Source organism: Hylaeus anthracinus, unplaced genomic scaffold (assembly GCF_026225885.1).
Source record: "Hylaeus anthracinus isolate JK02 unplaced genomic scaffold, UHH_iyHylAnth1.0_haploid 11989, whole genome shotgun sequence".
Taxonomy (NCBI): Eukaryota; Metazoa; Arthropoda; class Insecta; order Hymenoptera; family Colletidae; genus Hylaeus; species Hylaeus anthracinus.
The window spans coordinates 14,786,672-14,810,320 of record NW_026534337.1 but is presented as its reverse complement, the minus strand read 5'-3'; the positions used below and the strand labels follow the sequence as shown (position 1 = coordinate 14,810,320).

Below are 23,649 nucleotides of genomic sequence, written 5' to 3'. Positions count from 1 at the left end.
TCGATGTGCCATTTGCCCGGAAATTCTCGAGACAATTGTCGGTTTAACTCGTCCCACCTGTGCCGTGGACGATACCCGTTCGATCGCTAAGTCTCGGTTCGCTCGAATGACCGAAATATTAATCCGTTTATCAAGATGCCAATTGGCTAGAAATTCTCACGACCAGATTCGTTCGAGGATGTCACGAAAACTCTTCCATGCGGAGAGCAGTTCCCAAGACACGGGAAATTTCACGCCACGTGGTCTCAGCATCGGGGAATCGGCACGAATTCCTGCGGCACGAGCGATTCTAAAGCGACTGGACTCGAAACAACGCTCGCTCGACCGTCGTTTCACGCTCGACAATCGAGGGAAAAAGCGTTGCCGATGGCTGTGTTGGCTTTGGTCAGGGGACTCGTTCGCGCGTGAAACGACCATCGGATTATCACGTTTTGACGCGGGTGCGCTTAACTAGGATACCGATGGATCCCCGACCGGCTCGAGCTTGGCACGCTCGCGTACAGCTCCCGAGGATATCCAGGTTGAGGTTGGACCGGTAACCTTCGCGACCCTAATGGAAATCCCCAATTCGGCTCAAGTGCAGCGTGTCGCTGACGTCGATGACACGAGTACTGTTGCCAACCGCTGCGAACCGTTTGGAAAGAGCTAGAGGCCAGGGGAAACGGTCTAACCGCAAATGTCAACGCTTTGCGCTTTGGCGAGCTAACGAGAAAATTCTCCACCGAGCGTTTTCGCCTCGTCGTCGTCGAATGGGTTCGTTTTCGAACGTGGCGGTGTTCGATCGAGAATCGAGGATCGAGCAAGCACGATGGATAACGTTTTAAGGCTTTAAAGCTGCTGGTATAGTGCAAGGATGAGACTACGAGACCCAAGGGGATCCGGATCGCTATCCGAATTGTTCATACCTCGGGCACCTCTCGGGTCTCGTTGCTTTATCCGTTTACTACGCGACCAAGGCTACTCAACCGCGTAGCTCAGTGTTTCGGTTGACTGGGACGAGGATGATTAATTTATAATCGCGTGTAGAACGAACTAGAGAGGCGTCTACTCTTTCATACCTCCGTTAACAAAATGGCAAGACTGTGACGCCATTCAGCTGCACCTGTTCGAGCTTCGTTCAGCCACCGAGAAGATCGAGCCGAGACAAGATCAATCTTTTCGCATGGATTGACGTCAGTGAGACGTCAGAAGGTTTCACAAAAATTTCTTTACGAATCGGAAGCTGGCACGAATTAAGAGTCGAGGAAACGAGCGCACAGAGGCGTCTACGATTCGATTCACCGAAGGTTGCGAATTCACGCGTTCGGTTAGAAACAGGCTCATCGACGACAAGCCGTCCTTGCGAGCCAGCAAACGAATCATCGAGCTTCCATCAGCCTTAGAAATGGCTCACAATGGTTCTTCTGACGTCTGACGTTTATAGCAGTATTCCCGCTCTCCGGGCGCACGCGAAGCGTGTAATGCATTCGATTATCATATAAGGCGCTTTGTTTTTTCGTGTCGGAAAGCCTCGAGTTATTCACTCTAGTTCCATGGACTTAATCACTCGTCGCTTAACGTTAATATCAGTTGACTCGTGAATATTCGTTCCGCGATAAAGGGTCAAGAAAATTCCCCGCTCGAACACCAGGTCTTCGAGTTTCCGCGTTGCAGACACGCGATCGCTCTCCGACCACAACTATGGCAACGATTAACAGGCGATGTGGCACGATAATTATCCACCAGCAAAACCAATCGCCTCTCTAATGGCAGAAACGCTATTCGCTGGCAACGGTGGAAAACACATGGACGGCTAGTTTCGCGGTCAAAGCAATTTGGGTGCACGTGGAAAGCGGTGAATCGCGCGGACGTCTGTAAAAGTGAAACACTCATAGCCCCGGAACGTCACCGCAGCCAGATCCCACAAGCCCCAGCTAATTTAGTGCCCTCTATTATTTGGCGAGCACCGTGAGAATCGCCGCTCCCCGCTTAATAGCGGTGCTTATGTGCGCCAAGGATAAATCAACCTGTCTTAGGACGCGCAAATGTGTAATTTCGCCCGAGTATTAATTACATTAAGTGCCATTTTTTTTCTCCTATCTTTGAGGGAAACGGTTGCAAAGTAGGAACAACCCAGGCGAGGAAACTTCACCGCGCGAACGTTAATTGCCAGCTGGCGCCGTCAATGATCAGCCTTTCGAACGAGGTGAAGATAAATGGTCCAAGGCAGCGAACAGCCATACGCGGTAAAAATACTGCGAAGAGTCGATTGGCGACCATGTGATCGGAAAACCAAGTATATATTTCAGTCAGTTCTGCGAGCGCAGTTTCGGGTTGGCATTCTGGGACTTGTGGTCGCAATCGAAGAGGAATTGTTTCAGAGCCCAAGAGACCATGAAAGACGAGAAGTCGTTACTTCAACCGACGAAGGGGATCCTCCGGAGCTACGCTAAAAACTTTTGATCATTTTTGTAACGAGATATATCGGATGCACTCGAGACGTCTACGACCGTGCGAAGATTAACTCGCGAGTGCTTAATTCTGCAAATTATTCAAATGCTTATGAAAACTGAAAAGTAATGGTTCAGAAAGTATCAAAGATAAGGATGGAACACTCGAGCAACGTTAAAGTTGTTCGAATTTCCTCGGCTAAGCAAGGATCCGATACCAACACTCCTCGAAAGAGAAGCGCAAAAACGGCTATCGATCACTCCAGTAACGAGATATATCTCCTGAGATATACGAGACATCCTTGGACACATGAAGATTAACGTATTTTCGATCGACTTGCTAGGAAGCCGTTACCTGACGGCGATGGTGATCGACCCACGTGATAGAGAACTCATCTTTTAGGACCTACCGTTTCACACGTAACACGAACATTTCTCATCATTGCGTTTCCTCTCCGAAATCCGAAATTCCAACCTCGAGCCAGCAGGATTTCAGAGAAATCTGCAAACATCGATCCATCGCGCAAAAAGTAACCGCGCAAAACGGACCACCGATCACCTGGCAACTGAGCCAATGACCATCGACCCACGTGATTTCCATCGACCATCGAAACTGCTTCACACGTTACCCGAACAATCCTCGTCACTGTTTTTTCCGATTAGACCCAAAAACTCTCTCGGATTATCGGGATCGTAAAGGAACCACCGAGCATCGAAAGCACGTAAGTTGTTCAAACTTTTCCCAAGCATAAGATTCATTCCCTACCGCAGAAACATTCGATACAATCACTACAGTCAGAGAGGTAGTTCCCAAACGCGTTCAAATAGAAGGAACTCGTGAACGAGACGAAAACGCAACGTCGAGGCTTCCAGGACACTCTGGACGGTCACTCGAGGAAGAACACGCGGTGTCCTTGACGAGGACCCACGAAGGATTTAAACTGAAAGACAAGGGGGTTGTGGAAGAGCACCTGGTGGACAGCGTGACAGGGTAGAGCGCGCGTCCTCCGCGTGGCGACGCGGCACGTCATCCCGACCAGCGGGCGGACAAACTCGAGCATAGAGAGGGTGAACACGCGCGAACCGGATCACCTGTACACCGCACGGTCTTCAGCCGAGAACTGAGCCCGCGAGGGAGGGAGCAAGAGAGGGAGAACCGTAGACGAAGCGCATAGGAAAGAGAAAGAGAGCGGGACTCGGCGCATCGCGTCGAGTCGAGTCGAAGCAACCCCTATCTGAAAACTCGCGGTGGTGGAAGACCAGCCTGGAAGGGGATGGACGGAGTCCAACGGCGAGGGACCGATGCGCGATGCTCGGATAATACATGGACGCTATTTTATTCGAATAACAAATAACGAATAAAACCGACTCAAGATAGTTGACACGGTCGTCGAACATCCTTCGCTTAAGAGGACATGATTTGAGCAGAGGCATGTTTACTACTAGTCATTTATTCGAATTTTTTTTATATTTATTCGCGAAAGGATCAATGATCCCTTATGTTTGCACTATCCAGTTCGATCTAATTTGTTTAGTTAACCGTTTGTTTGCTCAGCCTTAAAATATTCCACTGTACCTTTATTCAAGGAGTAACGAAAGATAGTAAATTCGTTATTCGTTATTCGAAATGTTTATTTAGATAGGAATTTCGCTCGACTTTGGATACGCGCGCAGCCGTGGGAGGGAATCGGAGGGATGCGGCGTAGCTCGAGCGCGGAAGGGAGGCTCTGCTGTCGGCGAACGCCAACCCCTCGCCCTTTGCCTCCGGCACACCGACGCCTCCAACCCTCTCCTCGTAGTGGCGCTGCTGTTGTATCGATCAGCCGTGCGCCGCCACCTCCGACACTCCCGAAACGGTCAACCCTCCACCTCTGCCACCATCCTCTTTCACCCTCTGTTCTCCTACTGCGCGTGTAGCGCGTGGTAAACTCCCCAGGTATACAAATCTACCGACATACATCAAGACTGCGTGGTAGAGAGAGTTGGACTCATAGTTTTTAGATCGAGAAATGCTGACAAACTTTTAATGTATATTCTAATGGAAAACTGTCAAGTATGGCGTGCAATTACCAAAGGATCGAAGCGTTACAGCTCTGTTCGTACAAACTTCAAATTTCAGTGGACACCACTACATGATTTAGGGCTTATACGTCCTGTAAAATTTTTACGAAACCTCGCTCGCTTTGGGGCGGTTAATGTGACGCAACCCCTTAAGCTGGATCCAAAATGGATTCCAGTACTCGGCACTTTGTATATCTAGGGACTTTAGCTGGCGGCTGTGCCCACTGCCACCCACGTTCAGTCGCGCGCACCACCTAATTTCGTCGTTGATCTTCCCATCGTCCAGCTGACTCGTCTCTTTCTCCCTTTTCCCTTAGTACACCCTCTCCGTCGAGCCTCGAACTCGCTCCGTCACCGTCGTAACGTTGATTTATTACATTCCACGTTTCGTCCTCCGTTCGTTGGACCTCTCTTTCCCTCCGAACGTGGCGCGTATCGCGGACACCCCACCGTGGTCGAATGTTTTCGCGTTGCGGGGGTGGTCCTGGCGCTGGTGACCTTGAGCCATCGAGCAGAGGATCGCGCTGTCTCGGTTCGACGAACTAGAATAACGTTCTTGGGGTTGTTACTCTATCGGGAGAGCTTGAAGGATAGGTTTGCGAAATTTGATCGCTATTATCTCTTTGGATGACTCGATTTTGCATCGGAATATCCCGTTTCGCGTAACAGGACTGATATTGGACACCATCGCTCCTTTAATAAGGGAACAGTAATTGCGTCAGCATAGACGAATAAGAAATTGAGACAAGTTTTTAACTTTGGAGCAACTCGTTGGCTCCTCGAATTCCCTCCGGTTGCAAGAACAACCCTCGAGACGGTGAGAGGCATAGGGTGACCTTGACGATGCCGGAGGGATGGATGAGGAATTCGGGAGGATCGCGGGAACCTTTTCACTATGTTGAAAAGGAGAGTCGGAGAGGCAGGCGGTGTGTTTCACGCAACCTCTCCGTCTCTCGCCCTACCTCTTTTCCTTGCTAACGCCTCTACTATGTTCTCCAGGATCGATAACCTTGAAGACGATGTAGAATTCGCTCGACTCTACCGACAGATTGCAATCGTGTGGATTTAAAGACGGGTACAAAGGTATCAGTTTTCGAAGTGCCTCGTTACTATAATTGCTAACGATGCGACAGACGACAAACGTCGAAGACTTACCGCTCGGAGAGGAGACAGATTTTTGTACCTTGATAGGGGATCGTGTACGCGATTCGCGTCGTATCGGAGGGAGGAGAAACGATCGATCCGCGGGTAAGAGGAGTATGGTATCGTCTGCAAGCGAAATGCGTATAACCTTGTCTCGCAAGGAAATTTCAACGATTGATACGCTCCAACAAATTTAAACTTTTGCGGAAGTAAAAGACATCCCATCGAAGAAATTCTGATTGGCCGGATGTCAAACGCCATGGATCGTTCGAGTTCGGATGCGATGGGTAAAAAATAATGCTTCGAGAAAGATGCGCTCGCGAGGATAATGAAACAGGGGCTGGGATTCCAATAAAAACGTCGATAACCTAGGCACGGATATATATTCTTTTTTGGAGGGTGGAAAGTTTCAATTCCCTGGCCACCGTTTCGACGGTATCTGTCCATTCGATCGAGGAACTCAACCAGCCTCACGATGAGCTGCGATTAAGTTGAATTTCGGTGGTACCTCTGCGCAATCACCGAGCCTTCGATATTCTGGAACCGATACCGCTTGTTAGGATGCATTCAACAGTGGCGCATCATCGGAGCCACAGTCATGGTCCGAGTATCTAAGTGAGAAATCACTCCAAACGAACGTCAGAAATGGAAAAACATTGCAACTCATTTTTAGAAAACGAAAAGATAGAAATAGTTCCTTCTCGAACTCAAGATTCCTTTTCCTGTTACTGTACCACGATCCGATAGCATTCCTTAAGCTCCAACGCGTGATGCTACAACTTCCATTTCGGTTGAAGTCGACTACGTTCGTTTTTCTCGTTACGCTTCGATTGCTCGATAAGGAGATAGAAGCAGAATCGAATAATCCACGTTAGAGCAATGAATCCGAAAGAATGCGTAACGGAGCAATTTCCCTGCTCTTCTACGCGCAATCGAATCGTCGTGAAATCGCATATCTGGACCGACGCGAACGTCCGTCGATACCACGGCGCGTCTCTTGGACTCATCTGCATTGCTCTCGTGAGTGACATGACTGGAATCCGCATACGTGTCCCCGGAATTCCGGGCGTGTCTACCGAGAGAGGCTCTCGGCTACGTCCATCTCGAGAAACCTGGAGTAATCGGAGTCCAGCGGCAAGCGAGGTTCTCAACCCGAGGAATATTTACCGAAGCCATTTAACCGTCTCCTTTTCTTGTTTCGTCCCCTCGTGGAATTTCCTAGGGTGAGTTACTTTCCGCGATTTTACAGCCTCGAGCTCTTCAAGGAAACGTCGCGCTTAAGGAAACGCAGCACCACGAACATCCTTACCCGGAAATAATTAGTTCCATCTCCTTCCGTCTAAATATTTGCAAGCAAACGTTCCCCCGATAGAGCTACTTCAATTTTCATTCCGACGTTGATCCTTTCGCAGCGCACGACCAGCTGGAAAGCGCGAAATAGCAGACTGGATTCCATCGAGTTGACTGCAATTGGTCCTCGAGTCTAGCGAATTATTTTTCTACCAGGAACAAAATAATGCGAGCATGAAAATAATTTTGGCGGTCCAAAATTTCAGCGTCTTTAAGAACTAACTTTGAATGATTCAAAAAACCGAAGCAGTAATTTCTTGCGCGTAGCGAACTGCACCCAGTTGCACTGCTTCGCTACCATCGATTTTCCATTTCCTTCGAGTCGGCCGTCACTCTCTAATCCCTCTATTTAAGGCTTACGCGTTGCAACGCGTTATCTTCCGTGGTTAATCGATGCTTTATGGACTCGGTCAATTTATAGTCGAATTCCGTGCTAATGTCTGCGACGATCACGCAATCCGTGTACGTCCACGAGGTGAACAAACCGATACACATTTATCGTTCCTTTTTCAGAGGGAACAAAGCAACCGTTACAGAAATTGAATTGTAACATCTCTGTTCACTTTTCCGTGTTATTCGATGATTTTAATTGAATAAAAAGTGTCGTCCATCTTTGCTCCCTGTCCCCGTTACCTCACGGCGCATTCAACTTTTATGGAACCACAGCCCCCATATTTGTCGCGCTTACGTTACCAGCAGCTCTCGTCGACAAGCTTTCGCTGCCTTTATGGAGTTTTTTCCAATCGTCTGGGACCGTGCCGCGACTATTAGCCGCGCGCGTATTGGCGCCCACGTTTCATTTCAATGGCATCCAACCGCGAGTCGAGTGTCTTCCGTATCCGTTCTCAATGGAAGCCCCTGATCCGCTTTTCAGGTCTCGTTTGTCGACGTCGGCGTCTAAAGACCGGCGAATAGCATTACGGCAGACGGCGTTGCGCTTTTCCTGTTTCGATATCCACCCAAGTCGACGCGAACGTGGAAATGCTTCTGTGCTCTGGCAGACATCAGGCGTTCGCTCGATCGCACTCTCGAGTTTTTCATGTTTATTCATCTCGATCTCCCTAGATCACGATTCCCTGCGTCGACAGTGTTCCCTATCGCTTGCAACGTCTCTGCGACTCTATCACTCCAAATCTTGAAATTAGTATTGAAAACTTCCCCTTGCACATGAATCCCCTTTAACGTAGAGGCACGACTATGTTCCCCGACTCTCTGTTGAAGTATAGAACATCGATCCTGCTCGCTACCGCGATATAGCACCGGTATAGCTAGCACAATGTAGCACTAGTTCTTGCCCAGCTACTCGTACAACGTGCTCAACTGTCGCTAAGACTCTAGCCATGCGAAGGACGTATTCAGAAGTCAGTTAGAACACATACGGAATATTAGAGTGACTGTGGCATACGTATAAAGCAGCGCGATGAATACTTGAAATCGGAGAGTTACGCAAGGATATAACGAATGGCATCGCGTTTTCATGGCGCTATACATCACGTTGCTAAAAACGCAACGTGAATTTGAACCAGGTTGTTGAAAGTTACATGCGTGGTACATTATTCGAAATGCTGCTTATCGATAGATTCGATAGAAAATCAAACTGAAGCACTCTTTCTGTCATCGAAACCTAATCCATTGTGAACTATTTTCTTCGCAATCCACCCTTGATTCGCCAATTTGCCCATGCGAGTGCCAAGATGGAATCGAACAAAGTGCTCCGTCCGCGACCACGTGTCCCAAACATGTCTCTGTTCCGCACGCACGACTTGCACTCCGTTCTGAGGACCCATTACCCCGATTCGCTCCGATTTATCGTCCACGGTGCTCTGATTAGACCGGAGAAATGCATTCCCGCGGCGAACGCGGTACTTGGATCGCGGCCAGAATGATATTTCGAAGATGAACCACGTTCCTCGTGGCACGCTGCGTCCGCAGGCGCGCACCCGACGAGATAGGGAGTAAAAAGTCCTAGAGGGAATTGAAACTGCCTGGTACGTGACTCTCGGGAGCAGTGTCCCTGGCTCGAGTACACGAGGAACGAACGATTCGTTGTCCCGACCAAAAAACACCGTACACAATTTTTCTCGAGCAGACTCGACGATTTTCTTCTACGCGTGCTCGAGTAAATTATCGAGAAAATGAAAATTGCATGCTCGCGGTCAACGATACGATTAATCGGCTGTTCGCTGTAGCGATACTAACCCCCGCGCGACATTTCGAAAGGCTACCGCGTCTTTTACGCGGCATTCTTATAAATAACTCTCGCAGGGGTAGGTTTCGGACAATTTTAGAACGAACTCCGTCCTTTACAATACGCTGCACTAATTGCAGTTTTACTACTCTTGTTTTCTACCTTCGATATTTTCTTTCTATTCTATTCCCCGTATTTTAATACTTTAAAAGAGTGGTTCGTTGGAGACGTATGTTAATCGAGGAGTTTCCTTTCAAAACGAAAGAATTTTTTAAATACTATGTATATTTGTAAATGAATTCCAAGGGAGCCAACGCGAGTCCAATTACTCCCTTCGTACTTACGACTTCGGGCATTGTCGCGGTAGACACTGGATAAAGAGATAAAATTGAGGGAGAAGGAGAGCAACGTTGCCGGCTCACTTTCCCTCTCGTATTTCCACGGGAATAAAGATTTTCAAACGCGGCGGTTCGAATTGATACCGCGCGACGGCGATGCGAGGCAACGTTGCAACGAATCACGAGAGTGAACTGATGAAATTGACGGCAGCTGGATTTCGCCCCAGCCATAGAACGCACGGGTGCATCTCCGTGAACTCGATAAACGAATTTCAGGTGAAAGCGCCGTTCAATCGGGATATCAGGTCTTTTTGGAAGTCGAAGGTCTGCCCGTCTATTCCCATCGATCTTCTCCCTATATTCCACGATATTAAAGGTCCAATCCTTCGCTATGGCGATGCTGCGAGCAGACGAGAGAGATCATCGATTATCGATCGCTGTTTCAAACCAGAGACACGTTTCATTCGCGTCAAGAGGAACGCTCGCTCTTCAGCCAACATTACCGCGAGACCCCTGGCTGTAACTCATTTCGGAACTCGCCAGACTTCCGATCCGCGACTGCAGTTTTCCCAAACTTTTCCCAGTTACGATTTACAGGGGTTGAACTGAAAAATTATGATACGCCACCGAGTGCTCGGAAGTAGAAATCCCTTCCCAAGCAGGGAGATGTTTCGCGTTCCTCGAAAGTCGTTTTATTGGTAGAGAAGGTATGTCTATAAAGCAAAGTAACTCGAGCCATTTTATAGAAAATTCTGGGAGATGACACTGAAAGGAATAGTCGAGCGTTCTTTCGATAAGAATTTTACATAACTCACGGAATGATAAAGGTCCTTCGTCGGTGCGTTCTTCTGAGATATGGTACTCCAATGAAACGTGAATGGAGTGCTACCGTTGCGCAAATCGAGCATGATGACGTAGGTTGTTTCCAAGAATCCCAGAACAATGTATGTACTCGCGAGAGGAAAACAGAAACCTTCCCTTTCTATAGCATTCGCACGTTCGCTAGAACGCATGAAGTAGTCAGACGTGGCGCAAGTCCAACGGGTGGTCATATTCTGTAATGCAGCGCGGACTGTTTATTCCTTGTCGTGCAAATGCGTACAGTGCTTTGCTGTAACATTCCACTAGAGTACATTCTATTCCAGCTAGCCAAGACGATAGTCATTTATGCAAGTATGCATGGCGATAAAGCATTCGGTCGTAAAGATTCGAGAAAGATCTTCAGAATAAACCCTACCCTACTCGCTATAGACTCGCGATTTTCCATGAATCCAACCCTCGCGTCGATGCTTCGAAGATCGAAATTTCGGCGAACGAAAACAAAAAGACAGGTTCTTCCGAAACTGGAAAACCGCGAACGGGCAGTCGATTGGAAATGGTCCCGCGAAACGAGCAGAGTTCCGTGGAATTCGGGTTTCCACGTAGCTGGCATTAACGATCGAACGTATCGCTCGTTACCGCAGCCCCCTTATCGTTCCCGAGATTTATGTCAAGTGTATCGAAGGACTTTGGCATTTTTATTCGATCGAGATAACGTCTACGCCGCAGCTCCTTTGTTCCCCCGCATTGTGGCCGATTCTGCGGACCACCCCGCGGCCAGCCGTCGAGAGTTATCGAGTACAGGAGTCTTCCTTCATGGGATTCCCGAGCCAAGGAACCTAGTGAGCCCTCGGTGTCACCTGCATCATCGTCTCGAGACGATAATTGTACCGTCAAAGGGCCTACACCCTCGGAATTGTCGCCGTTTTCTCTTCCCAACTTCCCTCGATTAATTAAAATCCGTCGAGACTTTTTTGTCTTTCACGGCACCCTTGAAAAAATTGAAACAAGCAGACTCGTGTGGCCTTCCTCGACACTTTTTAACTTCGTTCGAGGGCTAATACTTTCCACGGAATCTGATCCTCTTGCGCGGGATCATTGATACTTTGCGTTAACGTAATTTAAACGAAATGTAAGTTTACTAGAAATTGCAAACAATTCTTTTATCCTTCAACGAAATGTTTTGAAAGCGCGTTGGTATCACGATCGCGTTATGCATATACATTAACATATTGTTCGCCATGTGACGGTGCGTTTCACTCAAGAACTAAAAAAAATTAATTCTAAAAGTCAAGCGTCAAAGAAAATAAATGCGAATGAAATTCTTGAAATTCCATAAAGTTTCAAATATAAATATTACAAAATTTAATCACAGAAATTTTCAAGAGTATTAGCGTGGCAGTCAAAGGGTTAATCACCGTATCGCGCTGATAAAGGAATTTCTCGACGCGCGACAGAGGAAGTCATGGAAAATATCAAATCGAGTTTTCTCTCGTCTGCCACCGAAGAAAAAAGTGATCGTTCCGGTAATGAACAGGGGAATTAGTTCCGGGTTTCTTCGCTTTAACGAGAGAAAATCAAGCCCGCGACGAGATACGTCTTGCTTAATCGGGGAAGGTCGACGTCGCGAAAAAGTAACCGACATCGGAGCACCACTAAATCTACCAGTCCGACGACTTTTTTCTCGACCACTTGGAACCGTACCAATGGCGTCCCGCGACTGGATGCAACGAATGGAAAAAAGAGCGCACGAAACTGCGGCCACAGCGAAAGAAAAATTTTATTATCCTCGCTCGGGTCGCGCCTGTGTTTTCCCAGCGATATTCAGTTTCGGAGAGCTAAAAAATTTTGTTGTTGAAAAAACTGCGACGGAGCGAAATCGGACTTCGAAGATGTAGTTAACGCGCCAAAGAAATCGAGGCATCGACAGAATTCCCCCGACTGTCTTAAAAGATTGAACCACGCTAAAGCTCTCGTATTTAAAATAGAAACGACCCTAAACCCGTACGGAAAATTCGCAACTTCGGGAAAACTTTGAAACTGGTTTACCAGCGTTCGCGGCCGAGTTGAAACTTTCCAACTCGTTCTTTCTCTGTATTGTTCCGTAAACGGCGAACAAGCAGAATAAAAGAATTTCTCCGATGCGCGTTGAAAATCTCGAAAACTAAATTGGTATACAAAGCATTCCACGACAAGTGGTGCAAGGAAGTGATTTTCGGTTCAAAAATAAATTGAAGAATATGCAATAAATTCCTTGCACAGCTTGCCTCTGAAGTAGACTGACGTCGTGCACAAGTGTAGAATTAAAGATTTCGGCATCAAAGGGTTTAATGGAACTACCATAGACCATGTAGAACGCAGAGATTAAGGAAACCTATACATAGTTTGTTGCGAGAGAAAAGATCGTGGCGTCGAATCGATCCTTCCATTAGCGCGCCAGCAAAAGTTTCGCGAACTGGTTGCCGGCGTGATTACTTTTCTTATTCTCGTCGAGGTCCCTTTGTTCCCGAGGTGGCGAAGTTTGCCAAACACGCGATCCGTGAAGATGAATCGACGCGAACGCGTCGAGGTTTTTTTTTCAACCGGTAGATTCTCATTGAAATTCGTCGACCCCGCGCAGTGGCCACGAAAGGTATATCTCGTACAAAAATTGTGAAATTTTTGATCGAAATCGAATAATCTAGAAATCCCTGAGTGAGCTCGCAGGTGAATATTCCTAGAAGGGAAAAACATCGAGAGATTTTTGAAAAGTGTAGCTTGTGGGTTATTCAGCAGGCGAATTCAGAATTGGTTTCGCTTCGTTTAAAGTTGTTTCTTTCCCGTATATCAATTGGGATTCTTCAACGAACGTGTATTCGCAGCACCCTTTGCAGCTAGTCTATAAAAACATGAAAATGAGTATTGAACGTCGCTCTGGTAAGACCGAACAAGTGGCAAGCAATTATCGAGGCACGAGACGTTTTCGTAATTCGATATTAGCATTCGTTGGAACGCGAATGCCACGTGAGCTAGAACAAAAGCCCGAGCAAATCGAAACCCGAACGCTTTACGGTACACAGTTACGAACAATCGATGCGCGTTGAACCGCGACACCGTCCAACTAGCAACTTTTCAATCACCATGGTTCCCAATCGAAATTGCTATCGAAATTGCTTTCAGGAAGGAACAGTTTCGTCAGCGATATTCAGAAAACGTAGCTCACGTTTCCAAGAAATTTGACGGATTTTTTCATCTGGAAACGTCGTCATCCTTGGCTTCTTCGTCTTAATACGTATCGCCTCTAAACCGACTTCATCGAAACTGTCGATGGCAGGCCAAATTAAATCGTGATCTGGACGAATTAGATTCGCTTGATGTTCCGCGAACGAGGCTGAATGTATCGCATCCGGGAATTCGCCTGGAGTGGCGCAAAGGACGAAAGCCCGATCGCAGCCAGACGATCCAGGATAATCTTCCGGATCCGTTTATGCCGCGGATTTCGATTCAGCACGGAAGGTCTCGCGAGATATTGTGTCCCCGTTTGCGATTCACGAATTCCGGTCGCGCAAACAATGCCCAGATTAAGACGCATAAACGAACCATCGGACCGTCCCTTCTCCATTCAAAGGTATGAACTTACACTCTGGCTACGTGTACGGGCTGACTGTATCCAGGTATAACGTTAATAACGTTAACGTTATAACGTTAACGTTAATAACGTTCAAATTGCTGCAGTTTACGGGAACAGAAGCGGATATTACGCGAGCGAAACCGGCGCTAGGACAGATCTAACGACTACATCGTGTCACAGCGTTTGGCGAGAACGGTCTCACGAACCTCTTGTGGACGCAACCGAGAGCCAACCGATGAATTATTCATCGTCGTTAGATTCGAGATAAATTTCCGTCGGGGGAATTACTTTCGCAGTCAAATAACCCGTAAAAGATACGAGGATGTTGACTATCTTCCCTCGATCGATGAAATAAAAATTATCGACAGAGACGGGGGTTGGACAGGCCTGCCTAACGAGATCAGAGGGAAGACGCGATAACGGGATTAACCGCGCGAAACATGGGCCGCAATTTCCGCAGCGGATCGTTAAGAACGACTGTATTTCGTCTGTCCGTTACAGATTGGCTCATCTCGCGGATAGGCGTCAATCATCGTGCCAATCGCAACGTCCCTCGACGTCAATCAGTCGAACAATACTTTCCAGTGTATCGCCCATTCCCCGAGGCGGGCCCCCCATTTCCGTGGGACTGGCAAGGTTTCCAAGCGCTTAGAAACGACGCCGATGATCGCGATGTAAATGGACGATGCTCCAGGAATTGAGGGGATATTCCACTCTGGTCGATTAAAAAATAGTATTTTTTCTTCGAAGAGAAGTATCTCGAATCGCGTTGGAAGACGGAATATAGCGCGAACTGCTTGACTCGGCGATATGGTATCGTAATCTCGAGCGATTATTTGCAACGACGGCCTTGTCATAAATATTACCCAGTAATATATGAGGCGAGCATTACGCGAGCGGTACTTGTGAATGACGACTTGGCGAACTGGCTTTATCGAGCCGCTGTTATCTCAGATTAAACGTCGCGAAATTCTCCTCCCTCGATGCGCTTATCGACCGCGTGCCAGATTCGCCGCTCCTTTACAACGATCTCTTAAAGAAAAATATTTGCCTGCGCTTCGGTCCACTTCGTACGTTTGATTTGCATCGCCCAATTAAACGTAATATTTGTCGAAAGATAAATGCGATGAATTCGTTGCTATGTTGGTCGTCATCGGTGGTACGTGATTAGGTGAGTATTTATTGGACCATCCAAAGCAGCTTAACAAACTGATTCCTACGATTCGATAAACCCTAATGTAATTACAATGATGGAATGTTAATTTCGGACAAGCACGCGGAATTAAAATCCTTTAAAGTGAGAAAAGTTCTTATCTAGATAAAGATGTGCTCTTCCTTTGATCGCTGGATCCGCCGAGACCAAATACGAGACGTTCTTGCTGAACTAAGATAATAACTGCGATTGTTCTTCGCACCTAACGAACGTAAATTATATTTACTCCCAGACGGTAAACGATAAAGTCGGCAAAATTTCAATCCTCGTTGCGCAAAGACCGAGACGAAGGTCTGGACGATCCATTCTCGACGTCGATGTATCGGGGTGGAACGAATTTCAAAATTCCACGTTTGAATTTCGTCGTTCAACGCTCCTCGATCGCCAAAGAAGTCTTCCTTGTAGTTTCGACGGCTCCTTATTAACATCTTCCTTTTTCTCTCTCACTCATACCGCAAATTATCGATCATGGCACGTACAACAAACCGAAGTTTCGTCAGAACCGCCGTCAAATATTCGACGAGCACGAAATTAATTGCTCGTCACGCCCCGTTCCCCTTTGCCGCGCGGAACTCGGGATAAAGTGTCAAGGAGAAGGGCTTCTTCACTCTGGCGAGATCCTCTCGCCTCATCTCGAGCCCCGCGCTTGACAAAGTGCATATGAAATATAACGAGAATGTGGGATGCGCCTGCATTCTCGGTGCAATTTCGCACGAACACGTTATTACGCCCTCGCGAGGGGGTGGAAGTCTGAAAAAAGGGTCGAAGAACGCGACTCGAAGCGCAGCTCCGACTCCGAAACCGCGTTCACCATCTGCGGTTTCGCGCGAACGTTGATATTACTCGCTGGAAAGCGTTCGAACCTTTAGAGATGCTGGCAACTCGATCTCCAATTACGAAAATACAGAAAATGGCTATCCAGAGTTCGCAGAGCTCAGAAAGTCTTTTCTCCTGCATACTTCGCTTCCAATACCGTGGCCAAGTTTCGTAATTACCCGATTCCACGGGAGTGTTTAATATTAAACGCCATAACGCGGTGCAAACATAATGAATTCATTTATCACGGCTCACTTATCCCTCTGATCGAGTTTGTACCTTACGTAAAACCGGCGGTACCCTTCGTAGTTTCTCCGTGTATTCAATAAATGAAAACTTATAAACGAAGACAACAGAGTTCGGTCTTTGCGATTCATTTCTCCCTGGTCGTTAACTGTTTCCTTTTTTTAATTTACAGGTCCGAGGATGACTTCGAATCTCGAATCGAAACGATGTCGTTAAACGCTTGCATCGGGGACCGAGCTTCGTTATCTGTACATACCGCGATTACCTTCGCCGCTGTCCGTAGCTTCTCTTTAAGGGCAGAGTACTCACCTGGAACAAAGAAGAAGAGATGGGCGTTATTAAGGTATGTTCTCGGGACTTAACGTCGCGTAACGGCCGCGTGGCAACGCGTTGTTTTACGCGTCTCGCTGAATACTCGTGAATAAAGCATCGCGACGCGCTCGTAAATTCCGTTCCAGAAACCGTCGACCGTTAAGAAGCCTTTTATCGTGTTAGCGATTTCAAAGTATGGAATTTTCTTGATGCGTTTCCTAGCGACACCGTTCAAAATCGTATAGATATTAAAATTTGTAATTTTCCATGGCGACGCGCTGAATACAGGGATCGATCCATGGAGTTTCCATGAAAAGATAACAAAGAACGCGAATGTTCGCGTCCTGAATAAACGGGATCGCTGGCCGGTAATTGTTAATTACGAGGTAAATCAGCCCACGCTCTCAATTAATGAGCCCATCGTTTCTGATTCACGCAAGTCCGTCGAGCAACCATTGGTGGCGATGATTGGCCGGGGTTCGCCACGGCGTCATTCCCCGACTGCCCTTTAATCCGTTTTGCGTCCCTTCCGGAGGCTGCAACGGAACGCGCACCAGCTGGAATTTTTCATTTCCGATTACCATTCCACTTGGATCGCTGACCCGATGGCCGCTCGTCGACCAAACGAAACAACGAGGGGAGTAAGAACAGTCTTACGTAATTGAGCAAATCTACGGCGCAATCACCAAAGTTCATAGATTAAGAGAATAAGGGTACACGCAAGCAGGTGCTAAAACTTTTCACTTGACCATGAAAGGTCTTTTCAGTACATTATCTAATGTCGAAGTAAGCTAACAGTTTCATATGTTTTTAACATAGTTATTGTGCTATCTATTTGTCGCGAAGTGTAAACACTCGGAATAGGCGATAATGCGTTATCTCTCGAGTACGAATTTCTATGCGCAACTCGCGACGCGTCACTATTTTCCAAGCCATACTTTCGCCTCGCAAATGAAAAAGAAACGATCGTACGGCATCAGTTGTCCGTGAAGGTCTAACGAGGAGAGGTCGTTAATTTCAATCGCGTTTTTTTTTGCGATAAATCCAGTAGAAACAGAACGGGCACGGCAGCCAAGCATTTGTGCCAAAGCATGATATTTACAAAAATGCTTTGGTACTCCTTCGAACGCGTGACCTCGTTTCCCTTTTATTTTCCGAATTTATCCAAAGGCCCGTGATGTAATCGGTGACCCCGTTGCGATCTCCCTTCCAGCTGGAAACTCCATTAAACTTTCCGAAAAATTCAAACTCCCTGCGCGTAATCGATTCGGGTTCCACGAGAAAGAACAGATGTAGCTGTTTTCCCGCCCGGCTGGTCGCGAAAGCAATCAAACCGCGTGAAAACTTCGGGAAACGCGGAAAATACTATTCCCGTGCTAGATAACCGTGTGGACGTCCTCGCGACTCGTAACCGAGGCCTGCCTCGTACTGGCTTCAAACGAATGGAAACGTCGGCTTCGAAACGAAAATTTGAAAAATAATTTCTGTCCGTGCTCATTGAACTCGCTGAGGCAACACTTGTGGATTCTAAGGCTGACTTTAATGCAGAAAGTATAAAACACGTGTAAATAACGGCTCGTCGGTGATTGCGAAATTATCATCCTTCGATTTGAATGCCTACGAGAGCTGGTCTATGAATATTTGATTATTAGAAAAAGAGAGAAGTCGTTTATCAAACGCGAATTCAGAGGCGTCAAGAGCGGAGACGGACGTTTTGGTGCGTGACATCAGCAGATCTATTAGTCACGGACATGGCGATGAGTCCTCTCACACTGTACAGCCGTATGCAGCAATTACGTCGAATCTGGCAAAGGAAACGACGTCTCTACATAAGGGCAAACAATGCTGGGTCTAACGTTACTTTCCAAGGAAACCTTTCATTACGTTTAACGAGAAAAATCCAGCCAGCCGCGTCGCGCGCCGGCCAGGCCAACCCGTTAGATGCGAAACGTAACCGTGTTTCCATCGTTATTAATTCGAAACTCGAAATAAAACAAAACACGGTGGAAAGGAAAATTTCTACAAATACGGAGGCCCATTGCGAAACGGTCTATTAAATTGCTAGACACGGACCGGGTTTGGAAGACCATTGGTCCTCGAAGGAATAAAAATTTCCACCCGCGAATACAGTGATTCTTAACGTATGCTCCATTGATACAGATGTTTTGGTCGTGTCAATAGTGCAGGCGTTCATTGAAATCTACTGTACGCGAACAGTTCAGCCTCGCGACGAATTTCTAAAGCAACCCTGACTCTGCTCCGAGATCGATAAATCATTAACAAGACACCGTGTACAGCTTTCGATTGGCTATTGATTCGATTCGTCCCTAAATTACGTTGGCTGTTAACTAGAACGATACTGGCCTCTTTACAAATCGCCTCCATCGCCCAGAAACTCGATTCAGCTTCGAAGGCGCGATTGCAGTCTCGATTCCGCAGAGGATACCGAAAGGAATACTGATCGTGGGCGTGCCCTAAGCCTGGCTTAGGATTCGGACTGCCTCTCTTGGAACGAGTTAAACCCAGCTTAATGGCATATATTCGTCTCCTTTCCAGGGAAACCCGTGGTCGTTCGAGCGACGTCTCCGATTTTGAACAGCCAGCAGCCCGACAATGAGAATTACGCGAACGCTTTATCTGGCTGGCTAACGAAGAACCTCGTGCAGTCAGCACAGCTTTGTCCAGCTTTTCGATTCGTCCAACGAGCCCAGACGATCGTTGAGATCGCGTGGAAAGTTTGATCGTCATCGTCGATTCATAAGCAGGACAGGGATCGTGATCGGAATAACGAGCGGCAGGTGGTACGAACCCGAGCGAGAGGCGCCGAGAAAGAGCTAAGATAGTCGCGGACAATGCTTAATGGGGCGAGGATGACCTCAGCTTTCAAGAATGTGGACTTTTGAGTAGAAAATGATCGCGATGACAAATAACGCTCCCAGCAAATAATTGCTAGAACAGATATCACGCGTTTCGGTGACTCATGGTTAGCGGGATCAACGGGGTCGCTTATGTTATCGCATGTATTTCTTTAACCGTGACACTGGATTGGAATCTCCCCAGACTTTCCCTTCCGTTTCAATCGAATCGTCTAAGAGACCCGATTCCTCCAACGACGTCGCGGAGTGTCCCAAGACGCGAGTCGATGGGCGCGCCACTTCCTCCGTTTATATTTAAATGATCGTTGCAGGATGTAACTCCTGAATATACCTTCGTGAAAGTGCACCTTCCTCAGAGGTCGATGCCTCCCGTTCTCGTGCACCGTCAGATCGTGCGGCCCAAGATTCTCCCTCGACAGGGAGCTCACCAGGATCCCCCTAAGGGTTGCGAGGGTGCTGCTCGGTATATCTCTGTTCATATCGTCGGATCCCATGTCACGCGGAATGTCACCAGCACCATCATCGCGGATGACGTTCACCCGCTACTGATTCGAAGGTCCGGGCACCTGCCTTTCGCATGATTCGCCGAAATATTCGTGCCTTGGCTCAGATTCGCGGTGAGCTTCGACGAACGCGAAGCGACCGATCTCCGCCGTGAGACTGTCGATGTACTCGATCGTGGATCGCGGTGTTTCTTATCCCCTAGAGTTTGGTACGGATGCCTTTGGCATAATTAAGTTGAGGAGACGCAGAGCAATTCGCTGCACGTGGCAGGGGGAACTCCGAACAGGTTTACTGGGCAGAAATTCGACACTGAATTTTGAACACTTGTTCCAGGAAGATTAGCAACTGTCTTGAACGTAGATCGCACTTCTTGATCCTCGGTATTTGGATCAAGAATTCTTAGTGTGGATGTTAGAAACGAGACAGCAGCAAATGGAGTACGAAGAAGCTCGATCTTTGGACGTTCGATATACAGGGAATCGATTTCTTTGGGAAAGCATCGATGTCACTCGTTATCCGTCAGTGTTTGGTACGGGAATGCTCGGCTACGAAGATGCAGCAGATGCAGTACCAGCCTTGGAGGACGTATATTCATCGAACAGCGATTAAACACCAGTTTGTAAGTATTTTGTCAGGATTCGGAGCGCCTAGCTCCCAATAGCCGCTATACTCCCTCAGCCTCGTGGTCCGATGCGGGTCACTTTAGCCTAGTTCCGCGAGATACGCGCCAAACGCAAAGTTTATTCCCGCGAATATTCACTGGACAGCGTTGAAAAGCTCGCGACGGGCTGGGAACGTCGTGGACGGCCCTTTTCAGCGTGACGTGCGCGAGATTGTAACTGGCTTCTTCGTAGGCCGTCGTCGACGGTCACGAGCGCGCGTTGCGTCACCATGTAAATTTAATCGGCTGTTTAGCGGCTAATGGCTCGCTCTCGAGGTGCAGCCAAAGGTCGCGTGCGGGCGTAGTTCGCCGGGTGAACTCAAGGAGGCCCAACGATATCGATCCGTCTATCCGATAAAATCGACATCGTCACCGTGGCACGCGCGTAGAAAGTACCTTTCTCCTCGAGCAATTTAGAAATTCCATACGAGCACTTTTCTCTTGGGGAAACATCGATGGCCGTGCGCACACGCGACGCACCGTGACGGAATAATCGCTGTGCCTCGATATTTGCACACACTCGCGCACACAGGACCGCAAATCCACCGAATCTGTAGCTCGATTTCAAATTTCCCGCAAAGAACACGTCGACACTTCCACTCCCACTCTAAACACTCCTTGGAATACGCGGATCGGGGATTCCCAGGGGAATCGTTCGACGGAATCGCGATCGCGTCGACGAACAGACGGCTCGACGGAACATGCTCGACCGTGTGACTTGCTCGAGAAGCCACAGGTCCCTCCTCGCTCGTGGCAAGTCTTTCTTGCTCCTTCCTTCGAACTGCTCCCCACTCTCCAGTCGATTCGACGGACACTCCGCGGATACGTACACCTTCGACAACGTGCCGTCTCTACACTCCCGTTTGTCGTACCTTTCAAGCGTGGGGACAGGTGCTCGCCTTGTGTTTCCTATCGTTGCAACGAGTCACAGTTTGTTTCTGTTGCAGCTGGAATTCCCGATTTAAATCCCACTTGGGAAGTCGTGGGACGCGGACGAGTAAACTATGATTGCGGGGGCAATGCTGGAGACACATCCACGTTGGAAGCGTCAAGGTTCCGTTTGACTTTTGAAGTCTATCTTCCGCAAGCCTAAAATAGATCCACGATCTAAACACCGCGAGAACCCCGATGTAGGGCGCGACGGTGGGTGGCTTCCGTTAGCAGACCACGCGTTATTTGGTTTCTGAGATGAGAGTTCAATGCTAGACACCGTAAATCAGTGGGTGAAGTCGTCCGTTAAAAGGTGTTCCGGGTTCGAGTTCCGGTCCAGTAAGCTGCGTAGCCAACTGCGCTATTTTTCAGCCTCGATTAATTCTTCGTTCTTTTGCTTTCTTTGCAACGTTCCGCGAGTTCACGGTGTTTCTCTTTATCGCCTAGTTCCATATTTATGTACTCTGGGATAAGTGGAACTATCTTTTGCATGTTCACGTAACGAAATAAACGTATCTTTAATCATAGAGTACGCTGAGGTATTAACGATGTTACACGTATCTTGGAAAATAAAGGATTTACACGCAGAGTCTAAAGAAACGAGCACTCGATTACTATAGTTTACCTGGCGAGTGTTATTCGATACAGTTCGAAACAGGTAACGCTACGAAAGGAACGCACTTCGGGAATTAATCTCGCGCTGTTTATACAACGCTATGGAAGTAAATCCTGGAGGCATTTCCACAGCTCGTATTCGAGGTCTTAACACACAACTCGAGCGGAATCAACTGTCTTCGGTACGTGATATATTCGCGCCAAGAGGATAAACACTTTAGCCGTGCGCGGAGCGCTTCCGTCAACGATTACCAATCGCAACGCAAATAATATTGTAATGCACCGCGCGTTGCAATCCCGCTTTAAAAATAGACGAAACTCTCAGCGTCGATGAATGTTCTCCGCGAATCCTAGATTCAGCAGATCGAGCTCATTAGCTATCGGTGTCTTTGTTAAGTGGATGCAAAGAAGTGACGCAGACGTGCCTCGCCTCGATATTCAAATCGCATCGACTCGACCCGCGACATTGAAGGGTTCTCGATTGTTTTGTGGTGTCACCTACTGTCCACATCACTAGAGGGACATCGCGCGTTTCTTACAAGTACTCGGTCCATCTAACATTCGTACATAAACCATTCCCGAGGGACCTCCAAACACCCCGGCGACGCTTTCATCGGAGGAGGTCGCGATTAAAAGCCAATCGACTCGATTTTTTAAAAATCCCGTTCCTCTCCCGACGATGGATGATCCAGCGCCGTGTCGTGGTAGCCGGGCGACATCTCTTTGTAATCTCGTCGTACACGGGAACGCATTCGTCCGTGAACGCCGTAAATCATCCGTTAAGCGCGAATCGGCCGTAAGTAATCATCGACGTTGACCTCATAAACAAGAACGGAAGCGAGGGATTCTTTTCAGAGTCGGGATGGCCTCACCTCCTTCCTCTTGGCCAGCTTGAAACGCAATTTCTAAGCGGACGAGCGAACGTCGCGGCCCGACCAACCACCACCACGGAGATCGATTATTCTATATCTTCTAATTCCGAGAAAATTACCAAGTAATTTCCGGGTTATTCTCCCCGCGGAACGAAACCGTCGATGCCCAGCTTCCCCGGGTCAGCGTCGAATGAAAGCGTCGCTGCATAGAAATCTGAAATCATCCGTGAACTCGGGCTCAACTGTAAATAATGATCCTGGGAACGTTCTCGAAGGGCTGCTGGACGTCTCTAACGATTAACGTCCAGTTCTCGGCATTCTCCGGCGCAGAGTCCAAACAAACGAAAAGATGCGATGATTGGGGATAATTGTATCGTTACTTATAGGTGCTTCAACTTCTTTCTTTGGATATCGGAAGATGCACGTGATGACCAACAGTGCTATTATAAATTGACCGGTTTTTCTCTTTTCCCGTGGGATGCAGACCAAAAATATCGATGTTGCCATTCCTGTCGTATTTTATGAACATCGCTACGTAAAGTTCTGGTTCAGTTTATCTGGATATCTCAAAGGACCAAATCGTTGCTCGATTTGCAAGACGCGTTTCGCGAGCTGGACGCCGATGTCGAACCGCGCCTTCTACGATGATAATGACCATGAAACGAG

The 23,649-nt window shown here is 47.8% G+C and overlaps 1 protein-coding gene across 45 annotated transcripts in view; it reads right to left on the bottom strand.

Annotated features, from left to right (window-relative positions):
• LOC128887465 (MAP7 domain-containing protein 1) overlaps positions 1-23,649 on the bottom strand; it is a 322,710-nt gene that overhangs the window by 51,251 nt on the left and 247,810 nt on the right. For 5 of the 45 annotated variants that reach the window (XM_054143356.1, XM_054143357.1, XM_054143363.1 and 2 more), the window contains exon 1: positions 3,401-3,549. The exons of 28 other annotated variants lie outside the window; for them this stretch is intronic. Coding sequence is in view for 4 of the 17 variants with exons in the window: in XM_054143371.1 (XP_053999346.1) it covers positions 19,733-19,895 (163 nt within the window). In the remaining 13 variants the exon portion in view is untranslated. Of the gene's footprint in view, positions 1-3,400; positions 3,552-19,732; positions 21,308-23,649 lie in introns of those variants that run through there. 12 more of the 45 variants (XM_054143360.1, XM_054143367.1, XM_054143386.1 and 9 more) reach the window with 7 other exon arrangements.